The 20,121-nt window shown below is 38.2% G+C and overlaps 1 protein-coding gene and 2 long non-coding RNA genes across 8 annotated transcripts; 1 reads left to right on the plus strand and 2 right to left on the minus strand.

The window, feature by feature from the left end:
- Positions 1 to 5,217: 5,217 nt before the first annotated feature.
- LOC125561007 lies at positions 5,218 to 6,483 on the minus strand. Its single transcript, XR_007307005.1, has 3 exons — positions 6,313 to 6,483; positions 6,006 to 6,047; positions 5,218 to 5,449 (listed from the first exon to the last, which is right to left on the minus strand). It is a non-coding gene; the product is annotated as an uncharacterized LOC125561007 (long non-coding RNA).
- Positions 6,484 to 12,707: 6,224 nt separating this feature from the next.
- LOC125561008 lies at positions 12,708 to 13,203 on the minus strand. Its single transcript, XR_007307006.1, has 2 exons — positions 13,076 to 13,203; positions 12,708 to 12,999 (listed from the first exon to the last, which is right to left on the minus strand). It is a non-coding gene; the product is annotated as an uncharacterized LOC125561008 (long non-coding RNA).
- Positions 13,204 to 15,663: 2,460 nt separating this feature from the next.
- Positions 15,664 to 19,756, plus strand: LOC125560991 (NACHT, LRR and PYD domains-containing protein 14-like). Of its 6 annotated transcripts, none has more exons than XM_048723734.1 (4): positions 15,664 to 18,463; positions 18,638 to 18,674; positions 19,023 to 19,251; positions 19,513 to 19,756. In XM_048723734.1, exons 1-4 carry the CDS (start codon positions 15,664 to 15,666, stop codon positions 19,600 to 19,602), a joined length of 3,156 nt encoding a protein of 1,051 aa, XP_048579691.1. In that variant the 3' UTR covers positions 19,603 to 19,756. The 6 variants fall into 6 exon arrangements, with proteins under 6 accessions (XP_048579691.1, XP_048579690.1, XP_048579687.1 ...); XM_048723733.1 differs by having other exon boundaries at positions 15,664 to 18,376; positions 18,464 to 18,674; XM_048723730.1 differs by having other exon boundaries at positions 15,664 to 18,674.
- The last annotated feature ends 365 nt before the right edge of the window (positions 19,757 to 20,121 follow it).

Here is a 20,121-nt window from a genome sequence, read left to right on the forward strand (position 1 = left end):
GCTGTTGCAGCTACCCTGCCTATTGTGGCGAAGCTAATAAAATAAAATAAAATAAACCTTGTGATTCAAAGAACCATTATTATTATGATCGAGGAATTATGGGGATGTCAAAGAGAAGCTACTGTAATGATTCGGGGCGCTTATGTAATTATTCGAGTTTATTATTTATTTTTTTAGGGGGGGGGAGGTTATTGGAAAGCGGACGCTTATTAAATTTAGGCAAAAATACTTTATTTGCGATAACCTGAAACGATAGTAGATTTATGGAGGGGGTTTCATTCTTTATAAATCAATGCCAATGTTGGCCTCACCGCCGCTTTCATCGATAACGATCCCTCATCACAGCATGCTCAGTCACACGAATTCAAGCTATTACGCAATAGGTGTAGCGTGCTATTGAACAGCAAGTCAACCTTTTAAAAAACAAATGGCGGAAGAACGTGAAAGCCTTATCCGGCACGGCGTCAATGGTACAACCAGCTCGTAGATGGCACAAAAATCGATTCTTTCAAAAGCCTCTGCCCGAACATATTTCTGATTTTGTCACCCTTTCTGCAAGCGATGTGTCAGATTTTTTTGTTGATGGGATCCCTGTGGATTACATTGCGTAGGCGCGCTAAAGGGGAACGGAAAGGGGTCCGTGGGCGAGAGAAAATCGGAGTGAGTGGCAGAGGGAGATTGTGGAGAGGAAGCGCCTGTCATCAGGCTATTGCGTTATAAGCACTCCGCCAACTTAGGGAGTGGGGTCTACGGCCCCCGAATGGTCTTTTGCGAGCACTTGCGGGCTTGCGAGCACCCCGTTTTTTATGCGAGACCGAGCATTTTTAGGCGGAAAAAAATGCGCCAGCATGCGAGCACTGCAGTAAAAATTGCGGGAGCATGCGAGCATTAGCCGAAAACTGCGAGCACATCGAAATTTCGGGGGACCATTCGGGGGCCCTTAATCTTGACCTTGTAAACGACAGCGTAGATAAGAGAGTGCTCATTAAATACACTAAATTTATCAATTAAATACACTAAATTTACTGATATGATCTAGTTTGTAGCACAAATACAGATTAAATATTAAACCAAATGACCAATGTATTTAATACTTTTGTCTATATAAACCATAAAATAGATACCTCCAGCTTATCAGTATCTAACAGTTAGGTTTGCCGATGGTAACAAATGGAATAAACGTAAACAGTGGTGGAGCATGCAAATGCACAAAACGATTTACATACAATGTTTTATACGTTGGACATTATCCCTTTTATACGGAAAAATATTCTTAACAAATACGGATAAGTAAAGTATATACAAATGTGACTTTTGAGGGAAGAGGAGGATTTTGAATAAAAAAATGAAAATTTTGAGGTTCTGAAATAGGAGGGGGGGGGGGGGGGCACCGAAAAAAAAATGTTTGCAATGAATGGGGAGTCTCTGTTTCGTGAGTTAAAATCTTCCCTCCCCCCCGGTGTATTTAATGAACTGACATCAATATCAGGGACCTTTTGACTCTTTCTACTACAACACAAGGACTTGATGATAATAAGATAAGCTACATTTTAAACTACATTACTGCAAACCCTAGCAAGCTCATTTTGTGTTTAGATGGTGTTGATGAGTTTTCATCTAGATCAAATATTTCTCAAAGTGAAGATTTGGACTTAAGAAGCACAGATGGGAAAATGGCTCCACATATACTTTTTCGTGAGATATGGTCTAGAAAACCCCTATCCGAAGCAACAGTTATAACAACAACACGTCCAACTGCTGTTGAATGTCTGAGGGAACTTCTTGAAGACTGTTTGAATAGAACTGTTGAGATTCTTGGATTCTCATTTGAACAAGTCAAAGACTATGTCACCAAATTTGCAGAGAGCCAACCAACCATATGGGAACACATACAACAGAATGCAAATCTACTTTCCCTCTGCTACATTCCAGTAGACTGCTTTATTATTTGTCATTGTCTTCTTTATAGTCCTGATCCTGTGCTGCCTGTAAAGATTACAGAGATTTACAGTATATTTGTGAAAATATTCTTCCACAAGCGAACTCTCAACAGAGAAGCGTATGGATGTTCAAAATGTGACCTTAGAACTTACATGTACAAACCCTTTGAAGACCTGAAACCTGAAAATGAAAAGGTGTTCAAGAGGCTTGGAGAGCTAGCATTTGAAGGAATTAGAGATGGGAAGTTGATATTCGAGTCTGTTAAGATAGATGCTGCATTATTGAATTGTGGGCTGCTTCACAGTTTACCTGAAATACCTTCAAATTCACTGGTGGAGCCCCCTAAACAACACTTTTGCTTCATTCACCTGACCCTGCAGGAGTTTCTAGCAGCTAAACATGTGACAGACAATTATTCGGAAGAAGATTTAAAGAGCTTTGTTGAGAAACATATCAATGACGGTGCATGGCAAATAGTCACACAGTTTGTGGCAGGGCTTTCCAAGATCCATGAAGTCACATGCAGACTCCTTCCAGAAAGAGTGGCTGATCAAAAGGAGTGGCCATTTGCAGAAGGCGCAACACTTGCTGTGGATGTGTGCCACTGCTTATATGAATCAGCTAGTAAGATGGAGGCTAAAGCATTGGTGCAGGGTAAACTTGAAAGAATGGACTTAAATATAGTTGACTTTTCCCAATGTAGATTTGTACCCAGTGACATGTCTGCTGTTGTGAATGTATTGAAGCATGCACCTAACCTCAATACACTAATCATGTTAAATAATTATATTAATTCGTTTGGCTGTAAGGAAGTTCAAAAATTGTTGCAGAATTTTGACAATAAACTTACTGTGTTAAACCTCAACATCCAACAGCATAGGAGATGAAGGAGCAAAGTACATAGGTGAGGCACTTGCACACGAGAATTGTAAACTTACTCAGTTGGACATCAGCGATAATAATATAGGAGATAAAGGAGCAAAGTACATAGGTGAGGTACTTGGACATGAGAATTGTAAACTTACTCAGTTGAACATCAGCTTTAATAATAAAGGAGTTGGAGGAGCAAAGTACATAGGTGAGGCACTTGAACATGAGAATTGTAAACTTACTCAGTTGGACATCAGCGATAACAATATAGGAGATGAAGGAGCAAAGTACATAGGTGAGGCACTTGGACATGAGAATTGTAAACTTACTGAGTTGAATATCAGCGATTATAATATAGGAGATGAAGGAGCAAAGTACATAGGTGAGGCACTTACAAATGAGAATTGTAAACTTACTCATTTTAACATGAGCAGTAACAATATAGGAGATGAAGGAGCAAAGTACATAGGTGAGGCACTTGAACATGAGAATTGTAAACTTACTCAGTTGGACATCAGCGATAATAATATAGGAGATGAAGGAGCAAAGTACATAGGTGAGGCACTTGCACATGAGAATTGTAAACTTACTAAGTTGAACATCAGCTATAATAATATAGGAGATGAAGGAGCAAAGTACATAGGTGAGGCACTTGAACATGAGAATTGTAAACTTACTCATTTGAACATGTTTAATAACAATATAGGAGATGAAGGAGCAAAGTACATAGGTGAGGCACTTGAACATGAGAATTGTAAATTTACTCATTTGAACATGTTTAATAACAATATAGGAGATGAAGGAGCAAAGTACATAGGTGAGGCACTTAGACATAAGAATTGTAAACTTAATCATTTGAACATCATTGATAATAATATAAGAGATGAAGGAGAAAAGTACATAGGTAAGGCACTTAGACATGAGAATTGTAAACTTACTCAGTTGGATATGTGTGATAACAATATAGGAGATGAAGGAGCAAAGTACATATATGAGGCACTTAGTTATGAGAATTGTAAACTTACTCAGTTGGACATCAGCGATAATAATATAGGAGATAAAGGAGCAAAGTACATAGGTGAGGCACTTAGTCATGAGAATTGTAAACTTACTCAGTTGAACATCAGCTTTAATAATAAAGGAGTTGGAGGAGCAAAGTACATAGGTGAGGTACTTGCACATGAGTATTGTAAACTTACTCAGTTGGACATGTTTCGTAACAATATAGAAGATGAAGGAGCAAAGTACATAGGTGAGGCACCTAGTCATGAGAATTGTAAACTTACTCGTTGATATTTGTAAAGTGTAAAAATAAGTAATCGGGTGGCATCTTATTACCTAGCTCGAATATTTTACGGTTGATCACCTCCTGTAATTGTCTTATATCCTAGAAGAAAGGTCACAATAAACTCTCATTGCTCTGTGATTTGTATTTATTCAGAAAAAGTGGTATTTCTAACGTCTGAGCAGTTCAGGGATTTCGCGATACTTGTATAGGCACCAAGTATATGTTATAATAAAATTGAGGTATCATGTCATTATATGATTCTTGTCAAGAACTTCTACACGATTTGTGATAAATATTTACGATTTGGGGACCTCTCGGGTAGCTCTCGACGTCGCCTCTCGCTTACGTTGGCACCGGAATCTGTTTATGCTGCCATAGGTTCCTTTTAATTGCTCGTCGCCAATGTTGTAAACACAGTCAAACTTTGTTCATTTATGAAGTTTTTTATCCTATCAACATGCCCACTTGGACTATCAAATGTCAATCAACCAGAAGAATGCAGGAAAAGTGACGGTCTAGACTATGAAATCGATCTCATCATCCCTTACACTACACGCATCCTTACACTACATGCAAGAAACCACAATGGTGTTTTTCTATATTTCTATAATTTTTTAATACAAATCAAAACGAAAGGCCCAAATTGTCGTGATCCTAAACCAGAAGAATAATATACACCAAAAACTGGTACTCGATTCTGCCAAACCCTAGACCCAACACCCCCCTCCCCTCAAATCCAAGCCCCAACTTCCTTTTCGCTAATTTAAGAGTGGCACAGAGATAAACAACAAATACCTGTGTCTCTAGAAAACGACTACTTCGTCGACGACTTTAACAAAGACATTTAAGTCTACTTCAAAGAAGATGACGTTTGAATTAGGTCCTATAAAGAATTTACCTTCATGAATCTCTTGCTCAGTATTATATTAAAACCACTTAAATTCGGCACCCAAAGAAATGAGACCCCTCCTCTGATGACAGCCCCCAAAAAGAACCCCCCCTAAATCGGCGCCTAAAAAAACGTACCCCCCCCCTTTTGTAATTAATGACCGCTCCGCTCCGAATTCTTCAGAAGTCTTATTAAAGACGAAAATTTGGTCTAATACCATTTTTGGTGTATTGTCTTTAATCTTTAAAATAAGATTACATAAGTAAAAAAAAAAACATTGTTATTTTTATTTGCCAGTGCTAGTCTAAGACTCCTCTTGCAAAAAGGACTCATCCACTTGTTGAATAATGTTGTCGATGAATTTTTACATCTCCTATAACTTGTTGTAAATAGTCTTTTTACATCTTCTATTATCTGTAAATGGCCATGCTGTTGCGGCTATCCTGCCTATTGTGGCGAAGCTAATAAAATAAAAAAATAATAAACCTTGTGATTCAAAGAACCATTATTATTATGATCGAGGAATTATGGGGATGTCAAAGAGAAGCTACTGTAATGATTCGAATAAGCGCTCGGGGCGCTCAAGGGCGGAAAGTTTATTTATGGAGGGGGGGAGCGTTTGCAGAATACCCGTCCACGATTTTAAGCCCCTTCTTATACGAGCCGGGTCCGCGGTGCTGTAATCAAGATATGAATAATAAAAAATACAAACTCAAAAAGTCAGAGAGAACCCAGCATGTAAATGCTATACGGGAACGATCCAACTGAAAGATCCAACTGATATTTTAATTAAGGTACCGGAAAGGCAATGAGAAAGTCAGTTAACAATCAAGCTTAACCTTAAAGCCAGCTAGGGAATAAATAAAAAAAGCTTAAGACCTCAGTTATAATTAAAAAATATACATTTTTATTAAAAAAACATACATAGCAAAAACATGTTACAGAAAAAAGATGAAAGAAGTTGAAAGATGGCTTGCATAACTTGATGAAGAAGAAATCAATACCTCCATAACCTACCTTAGTTTCCTTTCCTTGCTAGTTTAAGGTCCAGAAAAAATGCTGCAAAAGTATTGAAAAAAGAACATTGGAATTGCTGAAATGGTGGTGCCGGCTATAGCGCGGCAGTAATACTTAACTCATAATCATAACTTGTCGCATGGCCTCTATATTACTCTTTAAGGAGCGAGTCACACATTCACACTTTTTCATATAACTGGTGATGACTTGACAAGTTTTGTTAAAAGAACCACCGTCAAATAAATTAAATGGCAAATTCTCATCTCGCATACAACTTTGACGTTAGCTTTTAATCATTAAAACTCACCCATAAATATAGGACGAGGCCTTTAATAGACGAAAGATGCAAATTTCAACAGCAGATCGCAGACGGGATTCAACTGGAAATCAATTTAGGTGTAACATCGCTGTTCAAAATATCGTCAGGAATGTGTACTCGGCTCCCGTAAGAAGTTAAACTATAATGAAGCAAGTTTGCGTTAAAACAAAATTAGCCGTGTTTTCTTTTTCGTGTTTTGTTCATATTTTTTCTTCCGGAATACCAACTGTGCGGGGGAATGTTTCATCAAAGAGAATTTGTTTAGATTCATCAACCTTCCATCACACGCAAGCCAGTCACAGCTTAGGAACTTTTCCCAAAAACTCAAGAAACACAGATACTTTGGCTTTTAAGGAACACAAGAAAATATGGTCTTGACAAACTTTACAACGGCCGTGAAATAAGCCTTTCAATGGAATAGTAATTGTCTAATTATTATTTTTTCACCTGGGAAAGTAAAAATGGAGATCCAGTAGAGAAAGACCCCCCGTTGTCACAAGAAATGAGATATGAGGAGTCACAAAGTTGCGGCCAACGTAGTTTTACATTTACATGAATAAAAATATAAACTTAACGAGTTTAAAAACAAAATAACACAAATCACCGAGACGTCATGTAAAATAAAACACTGGAAAATTATCAACGATTTATCACTATTGTTGGCTCATCTCCATCACGATGTTTCCAAGCGAATTTTACATCCACCCTGGGGAGCGGGAATATCTCCACAATAGCATTTCTAGTTCGTTAACCAAAACGAGAGGAAAAACAGCAGAAGAAAAAGAAATGAAAAAATCTAAACAATCTGTGTTAATTGAGATGATACATCTAACGTATAACAACACGGTATGACAAACCACGCTATAACAACATTCTAGAGAAGAAAATCGGAAAAAAATCTTACCTAAGAAGGATGACTTATCTTTGTTAAAGCCCCTGTCTGATATCATAGAGTGTTCTAGAGCAATCCCCACTCTTTTATGGCTGTGAGAATCACTAATCGGTACTCTGCAAAGATGGGGACGGGTGAAGAGGGTGCTAATGGAATAATTGTGCTCGCTCACTGGCTGCCAAAAGCTCATTGGCGCTTGCAGATGTGCCGAGAGGAATGCAATTTACGGGTTATTAGTGTTTAAATCTAGAAGCGCTTGGGACGGAACCATAGAAGAAGAAAAACACCTGGGTAAGGGAGACGGTGTTCTTTAATCACTACCAAATAGAATAAAGAATACTATGGAAGTTGTTTATGAACTGATTGGAAGTATGTCTCATGTAAGTGGATAAAAAAAAAATCGGACCTCGGATCCTGAAGCGTGGATCCCAGAGAGGTGAGACCGCGTACCGAAACGTTGAACCGGGATCCCAAGTGAAAGCGGTTCCTGGATACCAGGGATTTAATAGCATTGACCTACCTTGAACTTGTTGCTGGCTGTATGTCGTTATTCTTACAGAATTTGACTATCTGTCTGGTCATTAACAATACTCAATGGCAAAAGCTTCACTGGACACCAAATATACTCGAGCAATAGTTGTTGTCGCTTACGGGAGATTAATACAAGGCTGAAAGCTATCGTGACAATAAGGATTTTATTTGTTTGGTTTATTGCATGGTTTATTGAAAACTATAAATGTAAACAAAACAAACTTGTAATAGTTGACTCGTGAATATATGTACATGCTCGAAGATCCAGCGTACATTGCGGGCGCTCCCAAAGGTCATCCCCGCGTACTTTGCGGGACTTTGAATGCCCGCAAAGTACGCTGGATCTTCGAGCATGATATATGTACGATTGTGATGGAACCATGCTTTTTTCGGTCTGAATCGGGTATTCGTGCCAAGACGCAGGGGCAGACAGGAAACAGATTCCAACCCCCCATCTATTTTTTACAGTCCTCCAAGTGAAACACCGCTGTACCTAGTATCAGCGGTATCTAAATTTTCTAACAGTGCTTTGCGGTCAAAACTCTATTTAGTCTTGTTTGCTTTGCCTATGTGAGAAAATAAAGTTTAATAAATTAATCACCATATCTCTCTAAATGCTGTGTTTTCTGAAACCAAATTGATTCCAAAGTTGTTTACATCCGGGTCTGTCTCTGTGGGAAAGGCGTGTTGACTGGCCGTCTCTTCGTGGATGTCAACTTCGTCCCCACGGCCTCCTGGGTATTTTTCAATATGGTGAAGAAGACCCTGGGGACGAGCTTGCGTGGATGTTTGAGTGGATATCCAGAATGCTTCGCAATCTGTAATGGCATGGGATGGTTAAATTTTGCATTCGTGTTGTTCGATGTTGTCTCAATATCATATTCAATGTTATTTCAATGCATTTTGCATTCGTGTTCTTAAAAATGATCAACTTGATTTCTAGCTACCAAAAAAACGTCGCGTTTTTTAATAGATCAGCAGAATCATATATGCTCAAAAACTACGTTCTTGAAACCGTCAATAATTTAATTTGAAGCAAAAAATAAAATCCAAAGAAAATCAACCGTTTTTAGTCGAACACAGTGTCAACTGTCCTTAAACCTCAGCCTAGTCCCAGGCGTTCTTACCGGGTTTCCTGTGCTCAGAGATAAACCGTGAGGTAGCCTACACAAAATGGTCTGATAAAAGCCTTTATACAATCACCTGATCTGTTAAAGCTAAGGGCAAAGACAAGGGCAACTTGGGATATACTGGAGTGATTTCTAAGGGTAAATTTAGTGGCAACAATGAAAATAAAATACAAATTCAGTGATTAGTTGATGTTAGCCTCATGTAGTGCATCATGCATTGATCACCCTTACATACCCAGGTGTTGGTTGAGTGGAAAGCATCCGCCCCCTACCATCACCCCCTAGCTATGTGCGAGACTTGAGAACAATCATAAGCTCAAACATTGGTTTATATCAAAAGCAAAATGGTTCAAATTTCCAGATCAAGAACTTGGACTATTTGTGTACCCTTCAGAAGACTTATCCAAACTTTTTGAGTAAAAAATATCAAATAGTTTTATTTTTTTCAGACCAAAGGTTGTTCCCTTTGAAAGAAGCTGGGCTGCCATTTTAAAGGCTTGAAATACTAACGCTTCATTGCTTAAACAACACCCGGATAAGATTATCAACTAGCTATTGAGGACAAACTGAACATTCCGAAAAAACAATTACAGTTAAAAACAAAACAACAAAAGCTGCAGTGTTTCTATTTATCATCGCCAACAAACAAAAAGTTTAAGTATAAAATCTGAAACTAAATTTGACAATGAAACAGCTAAAATAAGTCATTACCAAGAGTGTCAGTTCGTTCTGCACACCGCTGACACCGCTGCAGAACGTAGTGCGCACGCGCAGCCTCTTATTTCCGGCCGCCCGCCCCTCACAACACTGTATGAAAAGTTGCAAAACTAGAAACGGGAAAGGATGCATTGGTCGACTTTACCAGCTTTCCGAGGAGCTTAGTCGTGTCGCTAAGTTGCCGGTAGGTTCGCATGTTTGCCGGCGACATTGGGATACGTTACGAAGAAGCAACTCATGTCCCATGCACGATAAACAACTGCCCTCACTCACGTCTGAACAAGCAACCTATTCCAAGTCGTTTTTATCCGGTACTTGACGAGATTGGGCTTACAGTGGCAGGATACCAGCCTGGTACTCGGTGGTGTTACCGGTGCAAGTTGCTCGCCTATAAGAAATTTTAAAGCCGTCCTCAAACAAGTAGAAAACCAGTCGAGGTAAGTGTATATTTTTATTCGGGAAAACAACCACTCCTCTGCAGTGCCTCTTCGCTGTAAATTGCTATGTATTTCTTCCTGTATTTCTAATCTGTTTAACAAAATATAAAAACGAGTACATAGAAAAGGCTTGAACATTCTTTCGTTCTTTTTATTAGGAAAAAGCAAATAGTAGTACATCCGCCATCGGCACAGAACAACAACTACAAAAGGTTTGTTTATTTGTACATTCTGAAGAAACACACAAATTATCTATAAAATTCAGTTCGCCTTTCTTTTTGTTTTTGTGGGAAAAAAATACTTTATCAATTATTGAGAAGTAGTAGTGCAAACAATATTTTTGCATTTGTTGAAAAAGAAATATTTTTTTTTTTACAATTTGTAAAAATTCTGACAAATAAGCTTTTTGACAAGTTTTTTTCCACCAAGCCAATTCATATAAAATTATTAATTTTCTATGAGAGAATGAAAGGAATTCCTTAATTTAGAATATGTGGAATAGAATAAGACAAGAAACATTTTATTATTGAGGAGCTAGGGTGGGCTGGGATATTTAAGGTAATTTTTCAGAAATATCTTTGGACCCCCCCCCCCCCTAATATCTAATAGAAACCTTTGACTCCCCCTTAACAATAATTTAGAAAACAGGTATGACCCCTCCCCATTTGACCCACCCACAACAGAAAACCTGCACCCCAAAAGATGATACATTTTGCTAATCATTGTTATTTATTTTAGATAGTTTGTTTATTCTTATTTTGTTTTCCATTTTGACTGTTTTGTAAATTTCAGATATTTCAGTTTACGGGATCCCCTATTCTACACCTCCATGAAATTTTGCAAGATATATCTATGTCAGCACCTACCATATCCCAACTGGATCAAACAAAGGAACAACTGTGAAGGCTGTTTTCAAGACTTAAAGCTCTAGCAGACATATGTGATATTCATCTCCTGGAAACATGGAAAGAGCTGCAAACTCCCCTAGGTACCATCAAAATTGCCCCAAATGGCAACGTGTTAATGGATAGTCAAGTATGGGACCAAATAAAGACAACAATCAAAGAATTTGACGAATTGGATGAAGGTACAGCTGTATGATCAAATATATCTGCATGCTCTAATATTTATAATAGCTTTATCTATCAGCAACGATGTGGCTGATCAGTGTTCAACCCCAGTGATGGATCAAGCCCAACTAAAACTGTGAATAATTTATTCAATAATTGCTATCAACAGGTAATTCACTGGGCCAACTAGTGCAACAATTTCAGATGGCTCTATACCATCATGCCCTCAGTAGTGAAGCTCCATTATATGAGCCAGCAGCAATGAAAGCGTTCACACAAAAACACTCTCCAGGTCTGTTTGAAATGCTTTTAAGTTAAAAAACAAGGGAGGACTCCAGACTCTCAGAATAACATCAAGCTGTACAGGAGCAAAGAAATGTTGTTCTCCTTCACACACTGGCATATTTCAGGTAACCTAAATGCTCCATTAAGACCCACCTCCCTAACCTCCAATTACTTTCCTTTCTAAAAACCCTCTAGAGGCTAAATTTTGTAATAAGCTAGGCCTAGGTATGTTCAATATCATGCTTTATACTATAATTCAATGTATACAAGCTGCACCAGAAAACTAGTGTTTTGTTCTTTTTTAAATGACACAAATTTATTTTACCAGGTCTCAGAAAACTTCCACCCTACAAAAGGATGAAGGGCTATTCCTACAACATCATGGTGCTTCTAGGACAGCAATCAATTCAGGAAGGATACTTCATTTCAGTACAAGTCCTAGAAATATTGATTCTCACAAGAAAACACTAATAACAAAATATCCAGACATACTGATGAGAAAGGTTATCCTTGCAACAGAGGTGAGATTAGTGTGGTACAAATTTTTATTTTAGTAAATAGTGAATAAGAGAATAATGAAAACAATACTTGAGAATAAGCAAGAACCATTTCAATTTAAACAAGCCAGTGGGATAACTGATGCTTAACTTTCTTTAAAATTTTCAGAAAGGATTCCTAATTGTACAACTGTTGGATGACTTCCATAATATTTTGACTGTTAGACTACCAACAAATCTGAAGCTAACATTAGCTACGCACATGGCTAGTGGCCTACTGGACATCCATACTTCAATTCCTGCTGTTCCTATTCCTACAAGAGATACAAGACACAGCCGAGTGATTGTAAAGATAGGGAATGAAAATAAAATTTGCAGAGGAGGAATTGTTCTAGAATACATATAAGAGTTGTTTCAAAGACCAGTGTTATCAAGAATGTACTTGGAAACAAATCACCAATGCATTTCACCAAAATACATCCAACAACAACTAAAGGAATTGAGGTATTCTATGGATTTTAATGTAGTTATCTAAAGGTCAGCAATCCATATAAGAAAAATACTGTTTTCTCTTCTTAAAAAATGTTTTAATATTGACACTTCCTAAAAATTTTTCCAGGCACAATACTTTATTCCCCTATATGGACCTCCCACCCAATAAATATGTACCTCCTTCATTAGTTTGTGAAAGCCATATACATAATGATTAATATCAATTTTACTTTTGTTTAGTGACTGCTATTACAAAAAAAGGAGTAGAGTAAAATAAAAAAAGCAAATATGGAACATTAAATTTGCCAAATTATCATTTTTTTCTTTTTTTGTAGGGTCTATTCTGGGTTGTCGCACGATGAGCTCTGTACCCTTGAGTCTACTAATTTAATAGATGAGTTTGAGCAATCTTTGAAAAGTATGGAGGACTATAAATCAGCCATTGATCACATATTCCTGTGCTGTCCACAACTGGAACATTACTTGAAAAAATTTGTAGTACCAGCACCCGGGGACTGGCCAACTTGGTTTTACCAAAAGAAACTCATTGCTCAAGAAGTCAATGCAGATGCCAGTTTCCTATCAGTCATCCCAGAGCAGGGCCCATTTCATGTTTTCCTGAATCTACAAGAAGATGTTGTAACAATTTATGACTTCTTATTTAAAAAAGTTTACAAAGAGACATTTGGATCTGACTTACCCAACAAGCCAAAGCCTTTTCGCGTCAGCCTGGTAATAACTGCTGTTTTTCTGGCATGGGGCAAATTACGTGATAAAGTTCTCCTAAAATTCAAGCTCTGCAAGTACATAGAGTATGCTTCCATTCTGTTTCTTTTAGATGAGGTGGTTCCCATATCATTCTTCCACTATCCTGTTACATTCAGGTCTGGAGACATGGAATCATATATAACAATGATGTTAAAGTTATCTCTACTGTTTATAATCTGGAAAAAGGCATCATTATGACAGATCAACACTCTTGATGCTTAGTGACTTTTCTTTTCACAAACAACATTTTTCACAGTACCATGAACTTAAAAAGAAATGGATGGCTCTAATAACAGAAAAGTTGAAATCTGGCATAGTGTGCTACGCAGCTTCATTTCAAATTATGACAGTGCTAGTCAAATTAGGGACAAAGCCTTGTCATTTGCTGCATCAAAGACAGAACAGCTCTTTCATAACTATTTAACAACACCATACAGTAGAGGTTATTCTGAAAAAGACCTAAGTTTGGTGACTGGTACAGCTGCTGATGCATTACTGAAAATCATCAAGCAAGTTGGTCAAAATCTGGGAAAAGCAAAGCAGGTATAGTAGACATCCATCCATCCATAAGTAATTTTTTATTACCTTGGTGCAGTGCAGTGCCTGAACAATGTTTTTTTATGCAGGGAAGTAATAATAATGATTAGTCGAGCACTTGATCATAGCCTCAACTTATTTTCTTTTTCATGACTAACAATCGTGTCTATTTTTTTACATTTAAGGTTCCACAAGAAACAAATGCAAGAGGGCAGCCTAAAGGAGACATGAAATTTTTTCTTCCTACCTTTGACACCACCATTACTTCAAAAGCAATGCCCCTTGGCTACTCATTTGTAAAAGAAGACCCTTCCACAATACCTGATCCTAAATTAATCTGTGACTACAAAAACTGCACGCAATTATCAACAACCAATGTCAATCGCCTTAACTGTTTTCACACATTTCACAATTTTTGTTTAGAAGAAGCTGGAGACCAGTGTCCAATCTGTTTCCCTCACCTTGCTGAAAAAATTGCAGAAATCTGTTCAGCATTAAATGAAAGCTTGTTGAAACCAACAGCAAAATCTACTAGAACCCCACAAAGCAATCAAGAACCTGGTAGTAATGATGAGAATGACAGCATTAATGTCAAAAGAAATTGTGATCCTGAATACTATGACTCTGCACAATGGGAATCCCACATTGACAGCGAGTTAAATTCATTTGTTGTTGCACAACCACAACTGAGACACAATGTTCCTAATCACCAGGCTGCACCTTCACAGGCAATAAACATCCAAGTTACCACTCATCCAGTTGGTTCATCTACATTTTGGTTCTTTCCTCCTTACATATCTCAGTCAACTCTACTTGGAAGAAATGGATCTAATGCATTTACTTTTATCTCACTAATTTTGGCCCATTCATATATCACTTCTGCAAACCGAACCAGTATACAGCTCAGCCGTGGTCCTCCCATAAACCCTCATTGGCTTTCAATGATGTTATCTGCAATTGTTCGTGGCAACAGCATATATGACACTGTGACAAATGGTTGCGGGTCTCCATTCTTTAGTGTTGTTAAGGCAAAACCACATCTAGATTCAGTCATTGGGACTGTTTCTCTTGAAGACACCCTCGATCTGTTAATTACATCAGGTAATCCACAGGTTTTACAAAGTTCACTTGCATTTTATCTGCAAAGGCTTGATCGCGAACAGAACCTAGCAGCAATAGTCATAGCTAATGGAATGACAATATCTCTCGTCGGACACGATTCAAAGATCTATGTTCTAGATAGCCATCTACACTATGCACACGGTCATAACTTTGGAGCGATGATCGGAATGAGTCCCAAGGCTGACTTGGAAGAATTCCTCAGGAATATAAAGAAACTAATCTCGCCCACATTTGATGTTTGCTCCCTGACATTTGTCTCGTTTTCACGGCAGCAGTAGAACTTTCGAGTTTCGCGTGCCAGCAAATCCCACAAACGCCGTCAAACTTGAGGATTTTACCCTCGATCCAGCAAAAAATCTTCCTGGAACCTTAACACGAGTACATTTTCTTGGTGTATGTGTAATTTTTTGCTCCCGTTAAGTCCATTTTGAGCCAAACGTTTGTGTTTATTGTAACAGCTTTGGGAAACTCGTGTTTCGTCCGCCATTTTGAATGACTCTTGTCTCGCGCATGCGCAGTCGTTCTGCCGCGGTGTCGTGACGTCGTAACTCTTACCATCCACAGGAAACCCGATAAGAGCGCCTGGGACTAGGCTGCTTAAATCTCTCATGTTGTATTTGCCATCGATCCGAGCATTTACTTTACTTTGCTAGTATATTTTACTCTATCAAATTTTAAGATGCCCCCTATTTCATTTCTAGTACACAGTAAACATCAATGGAAAAGGTGGGAGGCCTGTGGTCTCATTAATTCATTGATCATCCGCTGGAATTAAAGAAGTTGTCGTGGGCGCGAGCTCCGTCCACGCCCCTGAGATATTTCCCAACGCAATCCAACATTAAACTCAAGTGCAGCCAAAAAATGGAGCAGTGTCTTCACTTATTGGAACCAGAAACTCTGACTTGGTACAGCTATGTTGCGGGTTTTGCATGGTTTGTAGTATTTGTCGTGTTTATCGGCCCCACTTCGGATTTTTATGAGAACGAATCTCGCGCGGACTTCAAATGCAAGACAGAATCATTGAAAGATAATGCTTGGATTACTAAACAATGCTTTGGAAATTACGAAAAGGACTACATAAAAATTATCCCTATATTCGTGTTTGTACTGATCAACTTCTTCGTTATCCTCCTTGTGTTTGTGATTTACTCGTGTTTTACAAAGAGGAGAGTCGAGAGGATTAAAAACCACGAAACAAATGATGCCGAACTCCAGCCACTTCAGCCAACCCAGCCAGAGAAGAAAACCAAATTAGTTTGGTCCTACATTGGTCAACTCACCGCAAGAATTCTATTGGGAATATTATTTATGGTGTCACAAACTGGGTATTTTTACCCTCATGGCTTCCCGTCGAACTTTGAATGCAGATCTATCAAACGGCAAAGGAATTCCACTGCTGTCGTTATCGCCAACATAACGTATGATTGTTATAATCAGGCGGCGAGTAAGAAAAAACATTGGGTTATGGGGTTATTGGTGGTAAATGGAGTTTTTGCTTTCGTTGCCTTCGTAGAATTTCTGTGGGTGTTATACACGGTTAAAAGAAGGAGAGCTTGTTTCAATGATTTGCAATTTTATCAAAATTTCTTAGGAGGGTCCAATAAGCAACAACTTAAATTATCGAATATCATCAGCAAAATGAAAACAAACTTCTTGGAACACACAAAGAGACTTGCTGATCTCAGAACACCATTTCGTTCTAATCCTGGGGAAGGCCGTCAGCCACACGACCTGGAAACAGATAAGATTTATGTGAATGTCACAATCCATGAGAACAGAGCAACAATGGACTTCCCCCATGAAAGATCTGAACAATTGAAAGTGTACCCACCAAAACGTGGTAAGGACACTCGTGAGCTAAAACAGATAGCAGATATAATCGATGCTGAACACAAAAATGTGCTTGTTGTTGGCCGACCTGGCATTGGGAAGACAATAATGTGCACCAGGCTCCTGCGATTGTGGGCTGAAAGCGAGTCCAGTGATGAGGTAGCTTTGTCTATTGCTTTTCGGAATGTTTCCTCTACTTCTGACATCAATATCAGGGACCTTTTGACTCTTTCTACTACAACACAAGGACTTGATGATAATGAGATAAGCTACATTTTAAACTACATTACTGCAAACCCTAGCAAGCTCATTTTGTGTTTAGATGGTGTTGATGAATTTTCATCTAGATCAAATATTTCTCAAAGTGAATATTTGGACTTAAGAAGCACAGATGGGAAAATGGCCCCACATATACTTTTTCGTAAGATATGGTCTAGAAAACTCCTATGCGAAGCAACAGTTATAACAACAACACGTCCAACTGCTGTTGAATGTCTGAGGGAACTTCCTGAAGACTGTTTGAATAGAACTGTTGATATTCTTGGATTCTCATTTGAACAAGTCAAAGACTATGTCACCAAATTTTCCGAGAGCCGACCAAAGATATGGGAACACATACAACAGAATGCAAATCTACTTTCCCTCTGCTACATTCCAGTAAACTGCTTTATTATTTGTCATTGTCTTCTTCATAGTTGTGATCATTTGCTGCCTGTAAAGATTACAGAGATTTACAGTATTTTTGTGAAAATATTCTTCCACAAGCGAAATCACAACAGAAAAGCGTATGGATGTTCAAAATGTGACCTTAGAACTTACATGTACAAACCCTTTGAAGACCTGAAACCTGAAAATGAAAAGGTGTTCAAGAGGCTTGGAGAGCTAGCATTTGAAGGAATTAGAGATGGGAAGTTGATATTCGAGTCTGTTAAGATAGATGATGCATTATTAGATTGTGGGCTGCTTCACAGTTTACCTGAAATACCTTCAAATTCACTGGTGGAGCCCCCTAAACAATACTTTTGCTTTATTCACCTGACAGTGCAGGAGTTTCTAGCAGCTAAGCATGTGACAGACACAAATTCGGAAGAAGATTTAAAGAGCTTTGTTGAGAACCATATCAATGACGGTGCATGGCAAATAGTCACAAGGTTTGTGGCAGGGCTTTCCAATACCCATGAAGTCACATGCAGACTCCTTCCAGAAAGAGTGACTGATCAAAAGGAGTGGCCAGTTGCAGAAGACACAACACTTGCTGTGGATGTGTGCCACTGCTTATATGAATCAGCTAGTGAGATGGAGGCTAAAGCATTGGTGCAGGGTAAACTTGAAAGAATGGACTTAAATATAGTTAAGTTTTACATGTGTCAACTTGGACCCGCTGACATGTCTGCTGTTGTGAATGTATTGAAGCATGCACCTAACCTCAATACACTATTAATGCCCAATAATAATATTGGTTTGTTTGGCTGTAAGGAAGTTGTAACATTGTTGCAGAATTTTGGCAACAAACTTACTAAATTGGACCTCACATTCAACAGAATAGGAGATGAAGGAGCAAAGTACATAGGTGAGGCACTTAGACATAAGAATTGTAAACTTACTAAGTTGAACATCAGCAATAATGATATAGGAGTTGGAGGAGCAAAGTACATAGGTGAGGCACTTAGACATGAGAATTGTAAACTTACTCAGTTGGACATCAGCTTTATTGGTATGGGAGATGAAGGAGCAAAGTACATAGGTGAGGCACTTCAACATGAGAATTGTAAACTTACTCAGTTGGACATCAGCTGTAGTAATATAGGAGATGAAGGAGCAAAGTACATAGGTGAGGCACTTAGTCATGAGAATTGTAAACTTACTCAGTTGGACATCAGCTTTATTGGTATAGGAGATGAAGGAGCAAAGTACATAGGTGAGGCACTTGGACATGAGAATTGTAAACTTACTAAGTTGAATATCAGCGCTAATGATATAGGAGATGAAGGAATAAAGTACATAGGTGAGGCACTTGGACATGAGAATTGTAAACTTACTAAGTTGAATATCAGCAATTATAATATAGGAGATGAAGGAGCAAAGTACATAGGTGAGGCACTTGGACATGAGAATTGTAAACTTACTAAGCTGGACATGTATAATAACAATATAGGAGATGAAGGAGCAAAGTACATAGGTGAGGCACTTAGACATGAGAATTGTAAACTTACTAAGTTGGACATGTATAATAACAATATAGGAGATGAAGGAGCAAAGTACATAGGTGAGGCACTTGGACATGAGAATTGTAAACTTACTAAGTTGAATATCAGCAATAATAATATAGGAGATGAAGGAATAAAGTACATAGGTGAGGCACTTGGACATGAGAATTGTAAACTTACTAGGTTGGACATGTATAAAAACAATATAGGAGATGAAGGAGCAAAGTACATAGGTGAGGCACTTGCACATGAGAATTGTAAACTTACTCAGTTGAATATCAGCAAAAATAATATAGGAGTTGGAGGAGCAAAGTACATAGGTGAGGCACTTGCACATGAGAATTGTAAACTTACTCAGTTGTTCATCTTCTTTAATTATATAGGAGATGAAGGAGCAAAGTACATAGGTGAGGCACTTGGACATGAGAATTGTAAACTTACTCAGTTGTATATCAGCAAAAATAATATAGGAGTTGGAGGAGCAAAGTACACAGGTTAGGCACTTGGACATGAGAATTGTAAACTTACTCAGTTGCACATCTTCTTTAATTATATAGGAGATGAAGGAGCAAAGTACATAGGTGAGGCACTTGGACATGAGAATTGTAAACTTACTATGCTGGACATGTATAAGAACAATATAGGAGATGAAGGAGAAAAGTACATAGGTTAGGCACTTGGACATGAGAATTGTAAACTTACTCAGTTGAACATGATTGGTAGCAATATAGGGAGTAAAGGAGCAAAGTACACAGAGTTGTAATATGCACCACAATAGACGCACTCATTGCAACATTTTCATGATTTTGTATACATAACATTGCTTCATTTGTTACATATTTTTACTTTTTATATAGTTTTACCGTATAGAGATTGGTATTTTATTACGTTATAATAAAATTTCAATTGAGGCGTTATTTATGTTATTATATGATTCTTGTCAAGAACTTCTACACGATTTGTGATAAATATTTACGATTTGGGGACCTCGGGTAGCTCTCGACGTCGCCTCTCGCTTACGTTGGCACCGGAATCTGTTTATGCTGCCATAGGTTCCTTAATCGCTCGTCGCCAATGTTATAAACACAGTCAAACTTTGCTCATTGGACTACCGAATGTCAATCAACCAGAAGAATACAGGAAGTGACGGTCTAGACTATGTAATCAATCTCGACGTCGCCTCTCGCTTACGTTGGCACCGGAATCTGTTTATGCTGCCATAGGTTCCTTTATCGCTCGTCGCCAATGTTATAAACACAGTCAAACTTTGCTCATTGGACTA

This window comes from Nematostella vectensis, chromosome 2 (assembly GCF_932526225.1).
Source record: "Nematostella vectensis chromosome 2, jaNemVect1.1, whole genome shotgun sequence".
Classification (NCBI taxonomy): domain Eukaryota; kingdom Metazoa; phylum Cnidaria; class Anthozoa; order Actiniaria; family Edwardsiidae; genus Nematostella; species Nematostella vectensis.

What these genes read in the sequence shown, in the direction of transcription:
- LOC125560991 (XM_048723728.1), top strand. Translation starts at nt 15,664, where the DNA reads ATGGAGCAGTGTCTTCACTTATTGGAACCAGAAACTCTGACTTGGTAC. An exon ending in TGAAGGAGCAAAGTACATAG is followed by an intron (nt 18,464 to 18,637) that starts GTGAGGCACTTA and finishes TAAAGTACATAG; the next exon opens with GTGAGGCACTTGGACATGAG. An exon ending in GAGCAAAGTACATAGGTGAG is followed by an intron (nt 19,252 to 19,512) that starts GCACTTGGACAT and finishes TACATAGGTTAG; the next exon opens with GCACTTGGACATGAGAATTG.